The 23,946-nt window shown below is 36.9% G+C and overlaps 1 protein-coding gene across 3 annotated transcripts in view; it reads left to right on the top strand.

Annotated features, from left to right (window-relative positions):
- The window catches only part of LOC136832830 (zinc transporter ZIP1-like), a 25,383-nt gene continuing 1,437 nt past the window's right edge, over window positions 1–23,946 (top strand). Inside the window, exons 1-2 of one of the 3 annotated variants that reach the window (XM_067094481.1) lie at window positions 1–430; window positions 23,488–23,661. In XM_067094481.1, the coding sequence (XP_066950582.1) occupies window positions 23,533–23,661 (129 nt within the window). In that variant the 5' untranslated portion in view covers window positions 1–430; window positions 23,488–23,532. Of the gene's footprint in view, window positions 431–1,693; window positions 1,804–23,487; window positions 23,662–23,946 lie in introns of those variants that run through there. The other 2 variants (XM_067094482.1, XM_067094480.1) reach the window with 2 other exon arrangements.

The following is a 23,946-nucleotide window of genomic DNA, read 5'->3' on the forward strand; positions in this document are numbered from 1 at the left end:
GTTAGTAGACTTCTGTCTTTTAGTGAGCGAAGATTACCATGTTAGGGTCTGAAGAATTAAGTTCACTCCATTGTCTATCAAATGACACTGCGAGTTCTTTCATCTCAGTCGACCATAACATTTGAACTATGTGATCTCAGGTCAAAGACACAGCGTGTGTTTTTCACTTGGTCAGCCTTAGCAAATTGGTGGTCCCACCAACTGCTACTCGATGTATGGACCATCTATATTAAATATAGCTGAGATTTGTGAGCTAACAGTGCATCCGTCCAGTCATATACAGATTGACTGCATTTTCTTTTTAAACTTTATACAAGAATTCTATTACCAGTAAATCAGCTGTGCACGACGTGAGATAGTGTCATTCTAAGGAGGCTATGACAGTGCATATAGAAAATATAGTTGACAGTTATAGAAAATATAGTTGACAGTAAGTGTCCCCTTTCTCAGACTTACAGATACGTTCCCAGCTTCAGGATCCCAAATTACGATAAACAGTCAATCAAAATTACACAATTTTGCTTTTAACTTGACAGTGTTTTTTTCTTATCAATCCGATTATTTTATTTCTTGTTTTAGTTTTGTGTTGTTTTTAATTTTAATTCCTTTTTCTCTATATATGGTTTCTCGGAACACTTAATCAAATAGTTTGGAATTTACCTGAAATGACATTTTGAATAATGATAACGCTATACACCGTAAACGCAACTACATCACTGTAAAACTAATCAAAACTGACAAGAATGCAGAGTTCTAAGCGATACCATCTTTGGAGTGGTTAATTACACGAGACTATCAAACGCTGGATAAATTAATTGGTTATCAATAAGAACTAGTTAAAACTGCACGTGACAAAGTCTTACGCAACCTGGAATTTTAATCTCTTTCCAATTAAGCCCTTATATAGTCAACATTTGCCTCTATGTCTTGCCAAAACTGTCAGTTACAACTTAAATTAGTATTAATACAAGATTTCTCGTTATTAGACTAGAACATTATGAAATGATTCCCCTTCCTATTTGAATAAATGTTTGTGCGAGGTATTTGCGTGATGTGTTAGTTGGAGACTTACATTTGTACAATTTGCACAAGTTCATACAAAGTATGTTAACTTAGGAGTAACGATTAGTTAAGAAAGCATAGTGAAGGTAAGCGTTTCACCTAGTTCAAAATTCCCTTTGCTCAAGTTCACACACACATTATATATATATATATATATATATATATATATATATATATATATATATATATATATATATATATATAATATATATATATATATATATATATATATATGAGAGAGAGAGAGAGAGAGAGAGAGAGAGAGAGAGAGAGAGAGAGAGAATATTAAGTCAACTCTTCATCCTTCTATTAATGAATAAGTCGAATCCTTATCGCTCGTCAGAAATTAAACGGAAATACATTCACACACACACACACACACACACACACACACACACACACATATATATATATATATATATATATATATATATATATATATATATATATATATATATATACAAATATAAGAGAGAAAGTGTGGGAAATAGGTCAAGCCTTTATCCCTGTATCAATGGATAAGTCGAGCCCTTATCACTCGTGAGAAATAAAACGGAAATACATTCCTACCAAAATCTGCACCCCGTCACACCACGTCTCCAACCGATCAATTTTCGTCATAATCTAATCTGTTGCATCCGCTTTAAGATAGCAGCCTCAATGCTTTCAGATGATATAAACTAATGGTATTCCTCGATGGCTTCAGTTGACCTGTGGCTTTCACTGAACCAGGATTACCAAGTGAGATTCTCAAAAGTTGTGTTCACGTATTAACTGTATACTGACACTGTATCTGCTTTTTTTTATTCTGTTAACTCTGACGAATGCGTTGTACGAAAAAGTCATTTACCAATAAACTCATCTACTGCACAATAGTCAGTCTGGCGGCCTCGACGCCTATGTAGATATCTTTATATAATTATAAACTCATCTACTGCACAATAGTCAGTCTGGCGGCCTCGACGCCTATAGATATCTTTATATAATTATATATATATATATATATATATATATATATATATATATATATATATATATATATATATATATATATATATATATATATATATATATATATATATATGTATACATGTATATATATATATATATATATATATAAGACTTCCGTTTTAGTTAAAATGTGAATTTTGGACGCATGCACTAATACATTTTACATTGATTATAACATTTCGCGCATTTGCACCTACATGTGAACACATATAAACGTGAATGTATTTCTAAAATAATTGTGCATTACGGAGACCTATCAACAATTACTGTAGTAATGTAAAAATTGCATACAAGCTCATAGTTAGCTACAGAACAGTTCTTTGCTGTGACTGGGAGTAATTAAAGAACACGGTCAATATTACATAGGATTACTGTATTCCAAAGAATACATGCCTGCATTTCCCTGTTCTTCAGCCAACTGATGAAGAACAGGTTTTTCTTAAATAAAACAAAAATGTGATGGAAATTTATACCAAGACCGGTGATATTATCAAAACAGTCGTTACTTACGAACTGATGGTCATATAATTCCGTCGTGCATTCTTGCAAAACCTTGACATCGCTTAAATTGCTGCCTTTCTCACGTGATTTGGACACGGTAAATGACCTTCAGCAACGGCGCCTGTCGTTATTGCGACAACTCCCACTTTGATAACCTGAGTGGAGAGAGACGAGGAAGACAGTATTAGCGGCCTTAAGAAACTTGTTTAAATCTAAGTTGATGGCATTGCAACTTAGTTTGTCTGCAAGCTTGTCTTCGAGGAAAGACTTCATTACCACCTATGGATGGATGGATGGATGGATTATAAAATTTAGGGACAAGCCCCAGCACTGGGACCTATTTTGGTCATTCAGCGCCGCAGTGAAATGAAATAAATAATGAATACTGAAATGTAAATGAAGGTGATGTTAACCTACACGGAGTGACAACGTAAAAACCGCATTTCATATATATATACTGTATGTAAATATGTATGTATGTATGTATATATATATATAAAATATATAAAAATGTAAAAATAAAAAATAAAAATTAAAATACAAATAAAAGTATAAGTGCATACGCTTGTATGCATTAGGTAACTGGCAGAATCTGATAGTAATACAAGTTAAATTTTAAAATATAACACCAACCTCTTTTAAAAGGTTGCTGATATCAACATAGTCTCCTAAAACATACGCAAGTTGTTTCTCTGAAAGACCAAATTTCCTGCGAATGTGCTCAACTGTTAACACCCTGCCACAGCGAGCACAGACTGCAGCATCACTTCCATCAAGAATAAAGCTGTGTGTCAATCGGGAAGTCTCTTTAAAACAATTTCAGTCCTCCTATCTCTATGAAATGAAGACTGCCACAAATTTAAATCAGGTCTAATTGCCTTCAGTTTCTTATTTGCGGCAAGGAGGTTTGAGGACCACCGCTCCCGCCATTTGCGGCATACAAAGCTTCGGATAGAAGACTTCATGTCAACGTATGGAACTCCATGGATATCCATGATCTTTGATTACATACCCTTTTTTCTTCTCTATCAGCTTTTTTCAGGAACCCAGCAGAATGAAATAGACTTGTGCTTGCAAGAAATTCGAAGAAGCCACTCACGAGTTTTGAGAATCAAAGGATAGGATGAATTGAGATTATTTAGACATTCCAAAGCACTTCTAAAATCCGAATACATTACAAAAGTCTTTTTGTTGGTGCGATGAACAATAGCTAATGCTCTGTTAACTGCAGAAAGTTCTGCTTGATTGATTGATTATGAAATTTAGGTCTCGAAGACCAAGCGCCGGAACCCATCAGGGTTATTCAGCGCCGTAATGAAGGTGAAATACATAAATTATAATGATATGATTGACAATAAATAGGTGAAGGATGATATACTAGTAAAACTGAGTGTAAAATATGAACGTAAAAAAGGATGAATGATATTAGACAGAACCAACAAAAAATAAGTATATTTTACACTTTTATAGTCAAAATATATATTTAGTATATAAAATAAATAAGACTAAAATCTGTAATAAATACTGAAATCATATCTCATTAAAATAACCAGATTCTTTCAGATAACTCATAAGGTTATCTACCTCAACGTCATCATTTAAAACTTCTAAAACAGTCTTCCCAGTTAGTAAGTACTTTGCACTAAGGCGATTAAATTTAGGACAGTGCACCAGCAAGTGCTCAACGGATAGCTGAACACCACAATGAGCACAAACCGAGGCACTGGCTCCCTCTAAAATACAGCTATGAGTCAAGCAGGTATGGCCAATCCTAAGCCTTGTAAGGATGATCTCAAATCTTCTGTTACGATTAACACCCGAACTCCAAAACTCGATACTTTTTCTAATGTTTCTGTGCTTCCTATTTGTGGATAAAATGGGGAAGTCCATCTCTGATGCCATTTTGTACGAATGTATCGTCTGATAACTGGACGCATATCTAAATGTGACACCTTATTAGTTAAGAAATAACACCTTGCAGCATCCTTTGCTTTACTATCAGCTAGTTCGTTCCCTTCTAGACCAGTGCGCCCAGGAATCCAACAAAACTTAACGATTTCTTGCGAACAGAAAAAAAAGCCATTCCTGGGCCTTTTGAATTAAAGGATGGCTAGGATTAAACTTCTTTAGGGCCTCTAAAACACTCCTTGAGTCACTATACATTACTGTGGATTTAAATTTCTTATCAGATCAAAGATTTAAAGCATCAACTATGGTTGCTGCTTCAACAGTGAAAATGGATGTGGAGTCTGATAACTTTTTTATATATAATTTCCCCTCACACACCACTGCACATCCTACTCCATCTTCCGATTTTGATCCGTCAGTATAGATTTTCCTGTCATTTATATGCCGCTCATCACGCTAAAAAAAACTTATTTCTGATTTCTTCTTCCGGACGACCTTTCTTCTCTATCTCTTTAATACAGACATCTATTGCTGGAATAAACCATGGAGGGACAGCAGGATGTTTAACTTGTAGGATCTTCTGCGTTTTTGTGCTTTCATCCTCCAGTTCACCCAGCTGTCTGATTTGAAATGGTATTGAAGATCTAGATCCAAAAAGACTTCAGTCACATTGTTTTAAGGTCTCAAAAGAAGGATTCTCCTTCGAGCTTTTCAGCCGCATGGTGTATCTCACACCTAACTCATGCCTCCTGGGATCATGGGAGTCTACATAAATACTTTCAGCGGGTGAAGTTCTAAAAGCTCCAGTACAGATCCTTAGCCCAAATTATGCACAGCGTCCAATTCCTTAAGTTTAGTCTTTGAAGCAGATGAGTATACTTGGCAGCCATATCTAACTTAGATAAACATACTGTATTATAAAGCCTTAACAACGATTTCTTATTTATAAAGCCTTAACAACGATTTCTTATTAGTACCCCCAATTAAAGTTAGATACTACTTTTGAAATATTTAGTGATCTCTTCACTTTCACTTTTAACTGGTGAATATGATTATTCCAAGTGAGCTTTTCATCAAATACCAGTCCTAAAAATTTTACTTCAGTAAGGAAAAATAATTCCACTTAAGGTAAGAGTTGGAATGGTTTCCTTATTTCTGCGTCTGCAGAACCGAACAGCAAGTTTTAGATTCGGAAAATCGAAACCCTTGCTCATTAGCCCACTTGCTTACTTCATCGATGGCTCTTTGCATGAACCTGCTAGTAGATGAATCATATCCTGTGCAATACAGAGCCAAATCATCTACAAATAAAGACCCTTTTACTGGTGATGATATCTTGTCTAATACTCCATTAATGGCAATAGCAAAGAGGGTGACACTAAGAACACTACCCTGAGAAACTCCCTCTTCTTGTAAAAAAAAAAAGGTCGTGATACATGATTCCCAACTTATTTTGATATATCTTTCTGATAAAAACGAATTTATAAATCTGATCATTTTTCCTTTAATGCCCATCTTATACAACTTTTTTATAATACCATAATGCCATGTGGTGTCATATGCCTTTTCCAAATCAAAGTAAACTCCTATTGTTTGGCACTGTTTAGCAAAACCTTGTTGTATTTGGTTTGAGAGCCTGAGCAAGGGATCTAGAGTAGATCTACTTTTCCTAAAGCCAAACTGGAATGTAGAAAGCAATTTATTTGTTTCTAAATGCCATGCAAGTCTGGTGTTAATAATCTTTTCCATCAGCTTACAAACACAACTGGTGAGAGCTACCGGTCTGTAGCTGCTGGGTAAAGCAGGATCCGTGTTTGGTTTCTTCATAGGAAAGATTAATGATAATTTCCAGCTCTTGGGAATAATACCAGTTTCCCAGATTTCATTTATTATATCTAAAAGAAATTTCTTTGACTTCTCTGGGAGATGTTTCAGCATTTCACAGAGTATTTTATCTTCACCAGGGGCTGATGGTTTGGTATTCTGCAAGGCATCTTTGAGTTCCTGCAGTGTAAATTTTGCATTATATGGTTCAAAATTATTTTCACTTAAATCAAGAGAAATCTGGGCATTTATAATGTCTTGGAATTCTACAGAATAGTTCTCACTACTTTATATTCTCGAGAAATGCTCTCCTAATTTTTCTGCGACCCTCTCTGGTTGGGTGATTAGGTCACCATTTATCTGAAGGGTAGGCACTTGTTCAGGGACAAACTTGCCATTTAGTTTTTTAATTTTCTTCCATATAATTTTGGATGGTGTTTTTGAAAGTGCCATTAATGTAGTACATTCATGACTCTCTTTTTGCTTTTTTAAAATATGTATTTTGCTTGGCCACAGCACGTTGGTAAATAACTTTGGCTTGGGCAGTTCCACTCCTCTTATACTTTTTGCATCTTTCTCATACTACTGCAGGTTTTGTTCCACCAAGGAACTGCTGGTCTAGAGGGCTTCCCTTTTGTTGCTGGAATAGGGGCAATTGCACTGTTGATGGTGGTGTCACTGAAGTAATTATATGCCTCTGAGATGGATGGAAATGATTTTACATTCTTGTCCATGAGAACAGACTCACTAAATTTCTTCCAGTTTGCTCCATCTACCTTCAGTTTGGAAGGTGACTCAGAGGGCTGATTCTTAACTGTTTTTATATGATTTGGGAAGAGGTCACTCCCATTTGGATATTCATTTACTGACCATTCATAATCAATGTGAACACTAAATGAGCAAAATCTCAAACTGATAACCGAATAAGTATTAGAGTAGATGTTATGGTAAGTCATGGCTCCATTATTGAGTATAGTGATATTATGATCATCCATATCATCCTCCAACATCCTACCCTTGGCATCTGTCGTGTTCCCACCCCATATGGGGTTGTGAGCATTAAAATCACCGAGGAGGAGGAAAGGAGTAGGAAGCTGGTTGATCACTAAATGAATATCATTATAAGTGAAATCCAAATAAGGAGGAAGACAGAGGGAGCAAACTGTAATTTGCTTGTCTAAAATGAAAGTTACTGCTACAGCTTGGAGATGTGTATTAATTGATAGCAAGCAGTGTTGCAACGACTTATGCGCAATAATTGCTGCAACTCCCTTAGCTCTATCTCCGATTGGTGGTGGAGAATTATATATGCTGTAATTTAACCCAGGATTAACTTGAAAACTATTTATTGGGCTTGGTGGAAGGCCCTTTGAATGGAGCCTTCTCATTTACTCTCTTTTGTTTATGAGAATTATCAACAGATGATTTGGAAAGACTGGTCTTGACAGGTTTGGTTTATTATCTGTTGATTTACTGGTGTCATTTTGTTTCCCTTTCTTGTCAGTTTGTTTAAATTTAGGCTGGGGTTCTTTCATCGAGCTTAGTACTGCATATCCAGTACTAAGTGATGCATGTTTATTGGAGGAGAGGATGAGGGGGAAAGTCTCCTCTTTTGGTGCTTTTGCTCCTCAGTCTCCATTAAATCAGGCAGAGACTCTGCCTGGGACAATTCCAAGGTGGTTGGGTTAAGTGCCATCTCATCCTCCTTGGAGGCTTGTGTTCTAGCCTCAACAGGCCAAGCACCTGACCCAGATAGCTGGGCCACTACCACGGGGTTGATGCACCTTGCTACATTAGAGGGTGTTGCCACTGCACCCCTAGTGGTAGATAGGGGTAGTAGCTTAAGAACTTCAGCATAGCTCCTAGGCTGTTGTCCTAATTGTCTTTTTGCAAAACCGATACTTATATGCTCTGCATTGGCTTTACTTAGTGCAGACAGTTCAAATTTGTAAATTTCACAATTTTTGTAATTCGACTTATGTTCCATTTCACAATTAACACATTTTGCTTTTCTATTACATTTATCATCATGATGGGCACCAGAGCAGTTTATACAAATTTTATCATTTTTGCATTTTTTTGATAATTGGCCAAACTTAAAGCAATGATACCACTGCATTGGTCTTTGCTGGAAAGGATGTACTTGTACCCTTTCATTTTCAAATATGACAGGAGAAGGTACTTGGGAGTCTACAAAGATTAAAATGATCATGTTGGTAATACCTGCCCTTTTCACTTTCCAAACTGAAGTGGGACTCATTTTTAGAATTTTTTCTTCTGTCATGTCATAAAGGTCTTTATCAAATAGCACTCCTCTCCCATAACTAAAGCTTAAGTGGGGCTTGATCTTCGTAATCATTTCATCATTTTTTATGTCCAACAAGATCAGCATATATGCTTGGGTTGTGGATTTGGCATGAATAAGAACAGTGTTCTTCCCAAAACGAGAAATATCACCGCCCTTTATTCCTCCCACCTTTTTCTGAAGAAACCTGCAAAATTTATAGTAGTTATAATTTTCCTCCTTGGCTGAAGCTACCACCCACATAGGAGGTTTAGGAGTCCTTATTTCTGCAATCTGCTTTCTCTCTGGTTTATCCTGAGCCCCTTTAGATGGCACATAAACGTCCATGTTTTTGGGAACTTTGTCTGTTAAGGCTCCTCGTACTGTAGCTTGACCTATTTGTATGGCACTTATCATACTACTAGCCTTTAGAGCCTCATCATGGCAACTAAAGGTAACCCACGCTTCCCATTTACATTCAATATCAATAAAGTTCATCCTGTTTTCTACAACAGTTCCAAACGATTTCAGTGTTGTTGAGATCATTTCATAATCACAACATACTGGCAAGTCTTCGATATGGAGCGTTCTCAAATTTTTCACACAACCTGGCTGTGTTGAGAATTTAATTTTGAACAAAGACTTCTTAGAGAAGTCCGTGTCCTTGCTTGTACTCCTCATCAATGAAGCATGGCTAGAGGGTCCAGGGGAAGGGAAGTCAGGGGGATAAGGATATTTGTTATTACTGCTTTTTGTCAATTTATTTTTAGAGAAGTCATCAACATTTAGAGAAATTTCAATCTCCAAGGTGGGTGCAGAGGTCGTCATCTGTGCCAGAACAGCACTATCAGAGGGCCCAGGGTACTCAAATCCTTATAAATGCTAGACATAAAGATCTGAGAGGAGTAAAAAAAAAAATAATAATAAACCTGAAAACCTTAAAAAGATATCATCAGCCTTTCATGGGAATTATTCTTCCACCAATGGCACAAGTGAGAACTAACTCCTAAATGTCCATGTCCCTACCCTAACCCACAGGGGATTGCACAACATGATTATAGTGGCCCAAGTGTAAGCCAAACCTGCTTGCTAGGACTGAAGGTATTACAAGAATACTATCATCCCCACTCTAATCATGTTATGGGCAAACCGGGTAGAATGCCGAGAGTCCTACCCCAGAACCGGGGCCCCTGGAATCTGTGGTCCAACCCTAAAGAGTAGTTCCGCCTGATATCTCTCAGGTCCGAACATTATCTGGCAGCTGATGGTCCTACCTCAGTTCCCACTATTTAGCTTCGGATATAAACCCAGTCCCTGTTATGATATCTTTTACTGTTTATCAGGTCCGATAAATTTTAGCAAAAGCGGAAAATTCCACAAAAATTAATTCAAAGAAATATATAATGGTCTATAGGTCTCTTGGACTCAAACCCAGGAACAGATTCCTGGGGTTCAAGAGCCCCCTCACCACGCCAAGGTGGTCCCAAATCGAGGGGAGAAAGTTCTGCTGTATATACCAAAGCTGAAGGAGGTAGCTTTGCTGCCTCATACGAATCTTCTGTAATTATGGTTAGCCCAACTCCCTCTCTCGACTTGGAACCATCTGTATAAATCTTATATACACCATCATGGGTTATATCATGTTCTAAAAATAAAATCTTGGCCATTTCATAAGTAAGGTTCTTCTTAATCATTATTTTTTTTACAAACTTTTGCCTTAGGGATAAGGCATTTGGGAATCTGGAGGCAACCAACTGTGAAATATTGAGATTTTTTAACATGTCGTTATTTACTTCTTGATGTAACCTTATTTGGAAAGGAACAGAAGACCTTGGTTTAAATTTTCTGTTGTCAAGTTGGCAAATGACCTTATTTGAAGGATTTTCAGTACTGCTTTTGATGCACATTAAGTAATGCAGACCCAGTTCCTCCCATCCTAAGTGAAATGGCAGTTGATGGGTATCCACATACAGGCTCTTGACAGGGGACGTTCGGAATGCACTGGCACAAATTCGTAATCCCATGTTATGGACAATACTGAGCTCATTAAGTTTACTTTTACATGCTGAAGAATAGATCTGACATCCATAATCTACTTTTGATCTACAAAGTGCACCATAAAATCTTAATAAAGATTTATTGTCAGCTCCCCACTCATATCCAGAGACTACTTTCAAAAGATTAAAAGATGCTTTTATTTTATATTTAATGTTATCAATATGTTTGGCCCAAGTCGGTTTTGAGTCAAAAGTCATTCCCTAAAAACTTAACATCAGCAGCATATGGCAAAATAGATCCCTCAAGTTTTAAATTAGGTATAACCTCTTGACGTCTGCTCCTTGTAAAGCGGACAGCAACACTCTTAATGGCTGAGAATTTAAACCCATTTAGTATGGACCATTTGGAGACAGAATCAATAGCTTTCTGTAGATATCGCCATGCAAATATAGCATTGTAAGTCAATAGCCAAATCATCCACAAACAGAGAAGCTCGAACGGGGCTTGGAACTTCAGCCAAAATGCTATTTATGGCAACAGCAAGGAGGGTTGCACTGAAAATGATCCCGGTGGAACACCTTCCTCTTGTTTAAAGGGGGAGGAGTGAAAGTTCCCTATTCTGACTTTTATATATTTCTCAGATAAGAAGGAATGGGTGAACGGAATTAAGTTACCCTTAATATCCATTTTCTGTAGGTGTTTAAGAATTCCATACTGCCAAGTAGTATCATAGGCTTTTTCCAAATTAAAGAGTACCCCTATTGTCTGACATTGATTGACAAAACCCTGCTGAATTTGGTTGGAGAGTCTCATAAGTGGGTCGAGGGTCGATCTATATTTAAGAAACCCAAACTGGAAAGGAGAGAGAAACTTATTTGACTCTAAGTTCCATAAGAAGCAGAAATTTATAATTTTTTCCATTAACTTGCAAACACAGCTTGTTAGTGCTATAGGTCTATAACTTTTAGTTTGCTGGGATCTTTATTTGGTTTTGGAATTGGGATTACGACAGAAATTTTCCAGGATCTCAGCATAATCCCAGTCTCCCAAATCTTATTAATTATCTTAAGAAGGTAGCTTTTGGCCTCTCCAGCTCCTAAGCATTATATATAAAGTAGTATCTTCACCAGGAGAAGTGTCATCCGTTGAACAGAGCGCTTCATGTAGTTCTTGACGAGAGAATTTTGCATTGTTTACCTCCCAGTTACCACCAGATAGATTCAGATTGACCAGAGTATTCCTGATTCTTTGGAATTTACTAGAATAGTTATTAGGGCTAAAAATATTGGAGAAATGTTGACCAAATGATTCAGCTATATCTGAAGGGTTTGTAATGAGGTTATTTCCTACTCTTAAAAGGGAGTTTTTGGTGGCACAAATTTCCCTGCAAGTTTTCGTACCTTTTTCCATACAAGCTTTGATGGTGTTTTTGAGTTTATTCCATTTTATAAAATAAATCCAAGAGTCTTCCTTGGCACGACAAAAGTATCGGCGTTGTTTTGCCATGGCTCGCTGATATACTGTTTTAGCAGTGGGAGTGCCACTTGATTTGTACTTCTTGTAGCACCTCCTGGTCATTTTTCTTAAGGTGGCACATTTTTTGTCCCACCATGGAACAGTTGGTATCCTTGGCTTGCCAGTAGTTTTGGAATACAGGATTCTGCATTGACTAAAACAGTGTTTGTCCAATAATCATATGCTTTTATGTGGTTGCTGAAAGATTCAAATGGCTTATCTAGTTTGATTTCCTTCTCCCAGTAAGCTCCTAATGGCTTCCATTTCTGTGGCATTTCTATAGGGGTATTTCTGGCATACTTTAAAAGAATGGGATAGTGATCACTGCTATTTAAAAATTCATTTACTCACCAAATAAAATCTAAAGTTATTGCAGAAGAATATATACTCTGATCAACAGCTGAGTAGAAATCAAAATATATATTATGGTGAGTCATAGTACAGTTACATTCAAAGTCTCGATACTCTCAATCTAGAATTTCAGACAAATTGTTAACCTATGTTATGTATGGTTTCAATGTTCAAAATATATATTATGGTAATTCATAGTACAGTCACGTTCAAAGTCTCGATACTCTCAATCTAGAATTTCGGACAAATGTTATGTATGGTTTCAATCTTCAAACTCTCATTAAAAATTAAATCTCATTACTAGGTCCAATGGTCGGAACCATCTGTTTGTATTACGTTGTTCATTGTTGGTGATGAATTCCATTGTTGTGCAATCGCCTACTCACCGTAACACTAGAGATTTGAAGACCTAGTTCTTTTTTCACTTTCACAGCAGTTCTTATAGGCTGTGAGGTGACTTTAGCAATGATCTGGTCATCCTGCTCTTGGGTAGTGCATAGGGGTCGTCCTTTTCTAGGCCGATTCTTGAGGTTCTCTCCTCCGCTGAAACGTTTGATCAACCTGAATACTGCTGTCCGACACATTTAATTTACAGCTAATTTCTTTGGGAGGATGATATTTCTATGCATTCCTATTGTGACTCTTCATATAACTAATGGCTCCAGAGTTTATTTGATGTTGCCCAAGATGCTCCAGCATCGGGTAACCGAGAAGTAGGCTAGCTAAACGCTGAATGCCACTGTATGTCACCTGACAAGTTGCAGCACTGTGTTAGCGGCTTTTCAGGCATGCCAACCTTTCGGAGCCAGGAGGGCAAATTTTCTCATGTTGTTATGGTTTCGGGAGAGTGCATGTGGATGCCAGCCCTGATTTTATCGTTCACATTTCAGAATGTTTCGTTTTATGTCATTGTATAAGGTAGGTTCTTGCACACCAGTTCATTCATTCAATAAATTAATCTTGTGGAAATCTTAGGTCTCTTGTTTCTTTACATATTTTCGGAAGGACATTATGCCTAGGAAGATGAATTAAGGATTCAAGATACATCAGTCATGTCTGATAAATTAGATTTAATGACAAAGGATGAAGTGGGCAACTTGCTTATTGATGTGAATGACACAAGATTCCAAACATGTTTAGAAATTTCAGCATTGTGCTAAACAAACAGTCAGTCATCCACTGTCAATCCTATGTGATAAAACACGAGTTTGAAAGAGATAATTTTAAACTCACGCCCCTCTCATTTTAAACCATTTTCGATATGCCTGTTATGTTGAAGATGTCTTTGTTCATTCTTTTTCACGCTTTCCTTTAACTTGACATCTTTGCCTCTCTTTTTGTTTGTTTGTATGTTTGGGTCAAAACTTGCTACCGATTTTTTTTACCTTCTTCTGCAAGGGCTGCTCTTAGAGAGCATTGCAAGAGAGCTGCCTTTCAAGCAGGGCACATTTGGTACCAGTCTTTAGTATGTCATCCAGTTTTGCCCAGTCCAAGACACTGGGGATGGGCAACAGATTGATGGAAACTGATTTCCGTACTGGACAGATTTGCCAATAGTAGCAAAATCTTACCAAGAACTGAATAAGTGTGGCTGCAAAAAGGAATGCCATGGCAGGTGCAAGTGCTACAAATCTGGACTTAGCTGCACAGCTCTCTGCAGCTGCACTTGCTAAAACTAATTGATACACAAAACATATTGGTTTCTCTCAGAAGATACATACTTTTTATCTTTGGCGGCCATTTTGGAAATATGGTGTTCATATGGTGGCCATATTGGAAAGATGGCTTCACTTTATCTCTTCATGACAGTAAGAATGCCAAAATACAAATTCTCAATCATTATATGGACAGTATGCAACTTTTCTAGGCTTATGAAATGAAAATATTTGAAATATACAGAAAATTTGCCGCCATTTTGAAAAAGTGTCAGCCACCTTGGAAATAGCCGAATATTGAGGTGGCCGGAGGTTGATTTTTATTTATGGGGATAGTAAGAGTTCTCATGCCAAATCTGTTGCTTGTATCACCATTTGCACTTTTTTCCCATTATCCCGCTCCGCTATTTAGGCAAAAGCAAGCACAAACGTCGTACATACCAGAGTTTTCTGAGGAAAGCAAGAAAAAGAATGCAAAATTAGGCACATAAGCACCAAACACTGATGTTTAAGCGTAAGTAACCATTAATACTGTGGATCACAGAAAGTTTTATTTAATACTTTTTAGGGCATTTAGAAATAAAAGTGTGGTTTTCAAACTTTTTTTAATTAAGTTTTATTTGTGATTTTTTTTGTGTCTGACAGTTGAATAAGTACTGCTTTTAATAGCGAGTGACTAGACCAATTGCAAAGCCTCATCCCCGCTAGTTTGCACGGTCGTTATGAAAACGTACGAATCTACAGTTCCGACACTGCATGTTTCACTCCTATGAAAAAACAATCCCTTGGCTAGATGTTTATGCATACTACACAACGATAAAAGTGCAGTAGTACTTTTTTTTTTTTTTGTAATACTGCATTATTACCAACTTTGAACATGGAACATGTACACCAAATTTGGGGGAAATCAGTTTGGCAGAAGAAGGTCAAGTTTTGACCCAAACATACAGACAAACAAAAAGAGAGGCAAAGATGTCAAGTTAAAGGAAAGCGTGCAAAAAGAATGAACAAAGACATCTTCAACAAAACAGGCATATCGAAAATGGTTTAAAATGAGAGGGGCGTGAGTTTTAAATTATCCCTTTCAAACTCGTGTTTTATCACATGGGATTGACAGTGGATGACTGATTGTTTGTTTAGCACAATGCTGAAATTTCTAAACATGTTTGGAACCTTGTGGCATTCACATCAATAAGCAAGTTGCCCACTTCATCCTTCGTCATTAAATCTAATTTATCAGACATGACTGATGTATCTTGAATCCTTAATTCATCTTCCTAGGCATAATGTCCTTCCGAAAATATGTAAAGAAACAGAGACCTAAGATTTCCACAAGGTTAATTTATTGAATGAATGAACTGGTGTACAAGAACCTACACATTGAGCGGTTACAGATTACACCTCCTCAGTCCCAGTTGCTTTCCAACAGAAGTCATTTTTGGTAATGTCACAGGTAATGACTGATTATGAAATTTAGGTCTTGAAGACCAAGCGCCGGAACCCATCAGGATTATTCAGCACCATAATAAAGGTGAAATATATAAGTTAATGATATGATTGATAATGAATAGGTGAATGATGACATACTAGTAACATACTAGTAAAATTCAGTGTTAAAATATGAATGTAAAAAATGAAGAATGATATTGGATAGAACGAGCAAAAAAAAAATATTTACTAAGCTTTTATATTCAAAATATATACTTAGTATATAAAATAAATATGACTAAAATCTGTATTAAATATACTAAGATCATATCTCATTAAAATAACCAGATTCTTTCACATAACCCATAAGGTTATCTACCTCAACGTCATCATTTAAAATTTCTAAATAGCCTTCCCAGTTAGTAAGTACTTTGCCCTAAGGCGATTAAATTAAGGACAGTGCACCAGCATGTGCTCAACGGATAGCTGACCACCACAGTGAGCACAAATTGCGGCACTGGCTCCCTCTAAAATATAGCTATGAGTGAAGCGGGTATGGTCAATCCTAAGCCGTGTTAGGATGATCTCAAATCTTCTGTTACGATTAAAACCCGAACTCCAAAAATCAATACTTTTTCTAATGTTTCTGTACTTCCTATTTGTGGATAAAATGGGGGAAGTCCATCTCTGCTGCCATTTTGTACGAATGTATCGTCTGATAACTGGAAGCATATCCAAATGTGGCACCTTAGTTAAGAAATCAAGCCATTCCTGAGCCTTTTGAATTAAGGCTTCTAAAACACTCCTTGAGTCACTATACATTACTGTGGATTTAAATTTCTTATAAGATGCAAGATTTAAAGCATCAACTAAGGTTGTTGTTTCAGCAGTGAAAATGAATGAAGAATCTGATAACTTTTTTATATATAATTTCCCCCTCACACACCACTGCACATCCTACTCCATCTTCCGATTTTGATCCGTCCGAATAGATTTTCCTGTCATTTATATGCCTCTCACCATGCTCCAAAAACTTATTTCTGACTTCTTCCGAACTACCTTTCTTCTTTGTCTCTTTAAAGCAGACATCTATTGCTGGAATAAACCATGGACGGATAGCATGATGTTCAACTTGGATCTTCTGCGTTTTTATACTTTCATCCTCCAGTTCACCCAGCTGTCTGATTTGAAATGGTATTGAAGATCTAGACCCAAAAAGACTTCAGTCACACTGTTTTAAGGTCTCAAAAGAAGGATTCTCCTTCGAGCTTTACAGCCGCATGGTGTGTCTCAGACCTAGCTCATGCCTCCTCAAGTCCAGTGGTGGCTGATGGGATCATGGGAGTCTACATAAATACTTTCAATGGGTGAAGTTCTAAAAGCTCCAGTATAGATCCTTAGCCCATATTATGCACAGCGTCCAATTCCTTAAGTTTAGTCTTTGAAGCAGATGAGTATACGTGGCAGCCATAGTCTAACTTAGGTAAACATACTGTATTATAAAGCTTTAACAACGATTTCTTATTAGTACCCCCAATTAAAGTTAGATACTACTTTTAAAATATTTAGTGATCTCTTCACTTTCACTTTTAACTGGTCAATATGTTATTCATCAAATACCAGTCCTAAAAATTTTACTTCAGTAAGGAAAAATAATTCCATTTAAGGTAAGAGTTGGAATGGTTTCCTTATTTCTGCGTCTGCAGAACCGAACAGCAAGTTTTAGATTCGGAAAATCGAAACCCTTGCTCATTAGCCCACTTGCTTGCTTCATCGATGGCTCTTTGCATGAACCTGCTAGTAGATGCATCATATCCTGTGCAATACAGAGCCAAATCATCTACAAATAAAGACCCTTTTACTGGTGATGATTATCTTTTCTAATACTCCATTAATGGCAATAACAAAGAGTGACACTAGGGACACTACCCTGAGGACCTCCCTCTTCTTGTAAGAAAGGTCATGATACATGATTCCCAATCTTAATATATCTTCCTGATAACAACGAATTTATGAATCTGATCATTTTTCCTTTAATGCCCATCTTATACAAAATTTTTATGATACCATAAAGCCATGTGGTGTCATATGCCTTTTCCAAATCAAAGAAAACTCCTATTGTTTGGCACTGTTTAGCATAACCGTGTTGTATTTGGTTTGAGAGCCTGAGCAAGGGATCTAGACTTTTCCTAAAGTCAAACTGGAATGGAGAAAGCAATTTATTTGTTTCTAAATGCCATGCAAGTGTGGTGTTAATCATCTTTTCCATCAGCTTACAAACACAATTGGTGAGAGGTATTGGTCGGTAGCTGCTGGGTAAAACAGGATCCGTGTTTGGTTTCTTCATAGGGAGGATTGATGATAATTTCCAGCTCTGAGGAATAATACCAGTTTCCCAGATTTCATTTATTATATCTAAAAGAAATTTCTTTGACTTTTTTCATAAAGTATTTTATCTTCACCAGGGTTGATGGTTTTGTATTCTGCAAGGCATCTTTGAGTTCCTGCAGTGTAAATTTTGCATTATATGGTTCAAAATTATTTTCACTTAAATCAAGAGAAATCTGGGCATTTATAATGTCTTGGAATTCTACAGAATAGTTCTGACTGCTCGATGTTCTCGAGAAATGATGTTCTAATTTTTCTGCGACCCTCTCTGGTTGGGTGATTAGGTTACCATTTATCTGAAGGGTAGGCACAGGTTCAGGGACAAACTTGCCATTTAGTTTTTAATTTTCTTCCAAATCATTTTGGATGGTGTTTTTGAGCTAATGCCATTAATGTAGTACATCCATGACTCTCTTTTGCTTTTTTAAAATATTTATTTTGCTTGGCCACAGCACATTGGTAAATAACTTTGGCTTGGGCAGTTCCACTCCTCTTATACATTTTCTTGCATCTTTCTCATACTACTGCAGGTTTTGTTCCACCAAGTAACTGCTGGTCTAGACGGCTTCCCTTTTGTTGTTGGAATAGAGGCAATTGCACTGAGGATGGTGGTAACATTGAAGTAATTATATGCCTCTGAGATGGATGGAAATGATTTTACATTCTTGTCCATGAGAACAGACTCACTAAATTTCTTCCAGTCTGCTCCATCTACCTTCCATTTGGAAGGTGACTCAGAGGGCTGATTCTCAACTGTTTTTATATGACCTGGAAAGTGGTCACTCCCATTTGGATATTCATTTACTGACCATTCATAATCATTGTGAACAGTAGATGGGCAAAAACTCAGATTGACAGCCAAATAAGTATTGGAGTAGATGTTATGGTAAGTCATGGCTCCATTATTGAGTAAAGCGTTATTATGATCATCCATAATATCCTCCAACATCCTAACTATGGCATCTGCCGTGTTCCCACCCCATATGAGGTTGTGGGTATTAAAATCACCAAGGAGGAGGAAAGGAGCAGGAAGCTTATTGATCAGTAAATGAATATCATTATAAGTGAAATCCAAATCAGAATGAAGATAGATGTAGCAAACTGTAATTTGCTTGTCTAAAATGAAAGTTACTGCTACAGCATGGAGATGAGTATTAATTGACAGCAAGGAGCACTGCAACGACTTATGCGCAATAATTGCTGCACCTCACTTGGCTCTATCTCCGATTTGTGGTGGAGAATTATATATGCTGTGATTTAATCCAGGTTTATATTGTGTGCTTCCAAGCTTAGTTTCCTGAAGACACACAATACCTGGGCTATGGTCATGGAACAGTACCTTCAGCTCTTCACTTCGACCCCTAAGACCTCTACAGTTCCATTGTAGTATAGACGTGAAAACTATTTTTTGGGCTCGGTGGAAGGCCCTTTGAATGGAGCCTTCTCATTTACTCTCTTTTGTTTATGAGTATTATCATGAGATGATTTGGAGAGGACTGGTCTTTACAGGTTTGGTTTATTATCTGTTGATTTACTGGTGTCATTTGTTTCCCTTTCTTGTCAGTTTGTTTACATTCAGGCTGGGGTTCTTGCATCGAGCTTAGTACTTCGTATCTATTAACAAGTGATGCATGTTTAACTGGAAGAGAGGATGAGGGGGAACGTCTCCTCTTTTGGTGCTTTTGCTCCTCAGTCTCCATTAAATCAGGCAGAGACTCTGCCTGAGACAATTCCAAGGTGGCTGGGCTAAGTGCCATCTTATCCTCCTTGGAGACTCGTGCTCTAGCCTCAACAGGCCGAGCACCTGACCCAGATGGCTTGGCCACTACCACAGGGATTGTTGCACCTGCTACATTAGAGGGTGTTGCCACTGCACCCCTAGTGGTAGATAGGGGTTATGGCTCAAGAACTTGAGCATAGCTCCTAGGTTGTTGTCCTAATTGTTTTTTTGAAAAACCGATACTTAAATGCTCTCTGCATTTAATGCACAGTTCAAATTTGTAAATTTCACAATTTTTGCTATTGGATTTACATTCCAGTTGACAGTTAACACATTTTGCTTTTCTATTACATTCATCATCATGATGGACACCAGAGCATTTATACAAATTTTATCATTTTTGTAGTTTTTTGATGGGTAGCCAAACTTAAAGCAATGATAGTCTTTGCTGGAAAGGACGTACTCGTACCCTTTCATTTTCAAATATGACATGAGAAGGTACTTCAGAGTCTACAAACGTTAAAATGATCATGTTGACAATAGCTGCCCTTTTCACTCTCCCAACTGAAGTGGGACTCACTTCTAGAATTTCTTCTTCTGTCATGTCATAAAGGTCTTTATCAAATAGCACTCCTCTCCCATAACTAAAGCTTAAGTGGGGCTTGATCTTCGTAATCATTTCATCATTTTTTATGTCCAACAAGATCAGCATATATGCTTGGGTTGTGGATCTGGCATGAATAAGAACAGTGTTCTTCCCAAAAAGAGAAATATCACAGCCCTTTATTTCTCCCACCTTTTTCTGGAGAAACCTGCAAAATTTATGGTAGTTATAATTTTCCTCCTTGGCTGAAGCTACCACCCACATAAGAGGTTTAGGAGTCCTTGTTTTATGCATTCTGGTTTCTCTCTGGTTTATCCTGAGCCCATTTAGATGGCACATAAACGCCATGTCTTTGAGAACTTTGTCTGTTAAGGCTCCTCGTCATGCAGCTTGACCTATATGTATGGCACTTATCATACTACTAGCCTTTAGAGCCTCATCATGGATACTAATGGTAACCCACGCTTCCCATTTAAATTCTCAATATCAACAAAGTTCATTCTGATTTCTACAACAGTTCCAAATGATTTCAGAGCTGTCAAGATCATTTCATAATCACAACAGACTGGTAAGTCTTCGATATGGAGCACTCTTAAATTTTTCACACAACCTGGCTGTGTTGAGAATTTAATTTTGGATGAAGATTTCTTAGAGAAGCCTGTGTCCTTGCTTGAAGTATTCATCAATGAAGCATGACTAGAGAGTCCAGGGGAGGGGAAGTCAGGAGGGGGATAAGGATATTTGTTATTACTGCATTTTGTCAATTTATTTTTAGAGAAGTCATCAACATTTGGAGAAATTTCAATCTCCAAGGTGGGTACAGAGGTCGTCATCTGTGCCAGAACAGCGCCATAGAGGGTCCAGGGGTACTCGAATCCTTATAAATGCTAGACAAAGATTTGAGAGGGTAAAAAAAATAGCAATAATAAACCTGAAAACCTTAAAAAGATATCATCAGCCTTTCATGGGGATTATTCTTCCACCAATGGAACGAGTGAGAACTGACTCCCAAATGTCCGAGTCCCTACCCTACCCCCAAAGGGGATGGCACAACACGATTATAGTGGCCCAGGTGTAAGCCAAACCTGCTTGCTAGGACCGAAGGTATCATGAGAATACTATCATCCCCACTCTAATCGTATTATGGGCAAACCGGGTAGAATCCCGAGAGTCCTATCCCCAGAACCGGAACCCCCTGGAATCTGTTGTTGACACTTCGACAATACAGATTGTACTTTCCCGCAAGTTGTGGTATAGTTTTAAGTATTCTCTTTAAATTTACGTAAAATGGAAAAATTTACGTAAAGTGGAAATGTGTATTATGTAGAGGAAGGATATTGTGTTTTGTTGTTTTTGTATTTAGTAGTAAAAAATTTTGTCTTGGTTTTGGTCAAAGACGGCCGTGAAGGCAGTCGCTTCATAGCTGTAACGTAGTGTGGATGTAGCTAGTGGAGGACTCAAGAATGCAGCCCTAATTGTCGGTGTCTACAAATCCATTTTAAGTATTCCTATTCATTTTAAATTACATTTAGGGGAAACTTTCTTTAGAAGGTATGCATATCGAAATGTAAGAAGAATTTCTTGAGGTGTACTTTAGATGAGGGTAGTGAACTAGAGACTATGCTTATGCCTGTCTAACTGTACATCGAGCTAGGAACAATTGAATACGCCAGTAATAAGTTCATATTGTTAGTTTAGTTAATATACACAACGCAATGAATTAATATAATCACAATTTAAATTAACATAAGGTCGGGTGAACTAACCGGGGTCTAAGGTGTCGCAGCCGATAAGACTTAGGGTACGAAAGCCAAATCAAAAGGTTCAAAAGAAGGCATACGTTTCAAAAATGGATCGTTTTAGGCATAAGACTTAGGGTACGACAACACTGACGATTTGAAATGACAACACTGACGATTTGAAATGCTAGACCTATTCCGAATGAGTCGGAATATCCGTGGTCCAGCCCTAAAGAGTAGTTCCGCCTGATATCTCTCAGGTCCGAACATTATCAGGCAGCTGATGGTCCTACCACAGTTCCCACTATTTAGCTTCGGATATAAACCCAATCCTAGTTATGGTGTCTTTCCCTGTTTATCAGATCCAATAAATTTTAGCAAAAGCGGAAAAGTCCACAAAAATTAACTCAAAGAAATATATAATGGTCTATGGGACTCTTGGACTCAAACCTGGGAACAGATTCCTGGGGTTCAAAAGCCCCCTCACCACGCCAAGGTGGTCCCAAATCGAGGGGGTGTCACAGGTAATGAAGTCCATCTTATTTAATTCCTTATATATATTTTGTTATATCAAATCTTTTTTAATGTGCCGCTGCAACTGATCAACCATTTTCACATTAGTCTATAAATTACATTTACTTTAGTTAGACAAAAAAACTGAGTCTTAAAGATAAATATTAAGAAAATCGTTGCTGAATGAATGTCTACCACTTATCTAAATGCGTCACTGTTCATATTTACTTCCCTTACATATTATATCTGACAGAGCATAAGGGTTATCGGACACCACATTATTGTTTTACTGATATTATATTGTACTCCATAAAATTCGTCGGAACCAGTTCTTCATTCAAACGTAAACATTAACACTTGTTAATTAAACTTTTATGATATATTATATATATATATATATATATATATATATATATATATATATATATATATATATATATATATATATATATATATATATACACGCATACACACACATACACACACACACACACACACACACACACACATATATATATATATATATATATATATATATATATATATATATATATATATATAATATTCGAAATCTAATTAGTATGTGTAGGTTGTTAGTCATCCATCATTATCAACTGTAGTAAACATATTTTCCATGTATTTCAGCAGTACATGATGAACAGTGAATAATGTATGTCATGGATTTCGGAAGGAGAAAAGGAAATCTAATTCGGAGAGAAAAGTAAAACAAAAGAAATAAACTTTCTTGTTCAAAAACAGGAATTGCCATGAGTGAAAGCTGGTGGTAGCAGATTTTCGTAGAAGACAAACAATATTCCTGCAGTCAATGAGTGTGAAAAATACTTTTACTCGTTATGTTGTATCCTTTATAAAGTTAGAAGTACCCTGTGTTCAGCTTCTTTACTCTGCCTACACCGAAAAGTCCGTTTCGTACAAAATTTCTGACACAGTGGATAGTGTTGTTTTCAAACTTCTCTCTATTCCAGCTAAGAAGTCATCAAGTCTTTTCAAGAGGAGCAAATATCGCCATCATGTTATCCTTAGTGGGACATAAGGGGGTCGCTCTGACGGTGATGTTCATCATTACGGCGATAGGTTCGTTTTCTCCCCTTTACTTAAGAAAGATATTCTTGAAGCACGTACATGGAAAGAAAGCAGAGGTAAGAACCACTTTTTTTTAATGTTTAAAAATTTGTTAAACAGCTTCGTTTTCTGTGTGCTATGAGATGATACTGTACTGCAGAAAGGTATCAAAGGGATTGGTGGATCAGAATCTGGGGTCGCTGTTGAATTTAAACAACAGTACGATACAGAAGCTTCATAGGATATATATTTTATATATATATATATATATATATATATATATATATATATATATATATATATTTATATATGTGTGTGTCGAACCAAATAGATATTAATAGGCTTTGCAGTGACAAGTGTAT

This window comes from Macrobrachium rosenbergii, chromosome 50, assembly GCF_040412425.1.
Source record: "Macrobrachium rosenbergii isolate ZJJX-2024 chromosome 50, ASM4041242v1, whole genome shotgun sequence".
Classification (NCBI taxonomy): Eukaryota; Metazoa; Arthropoda; class Malacostraca; order Decapoda; family Palaemonidae; genus Macrobrachium; species Macrobrachium rosenbergii.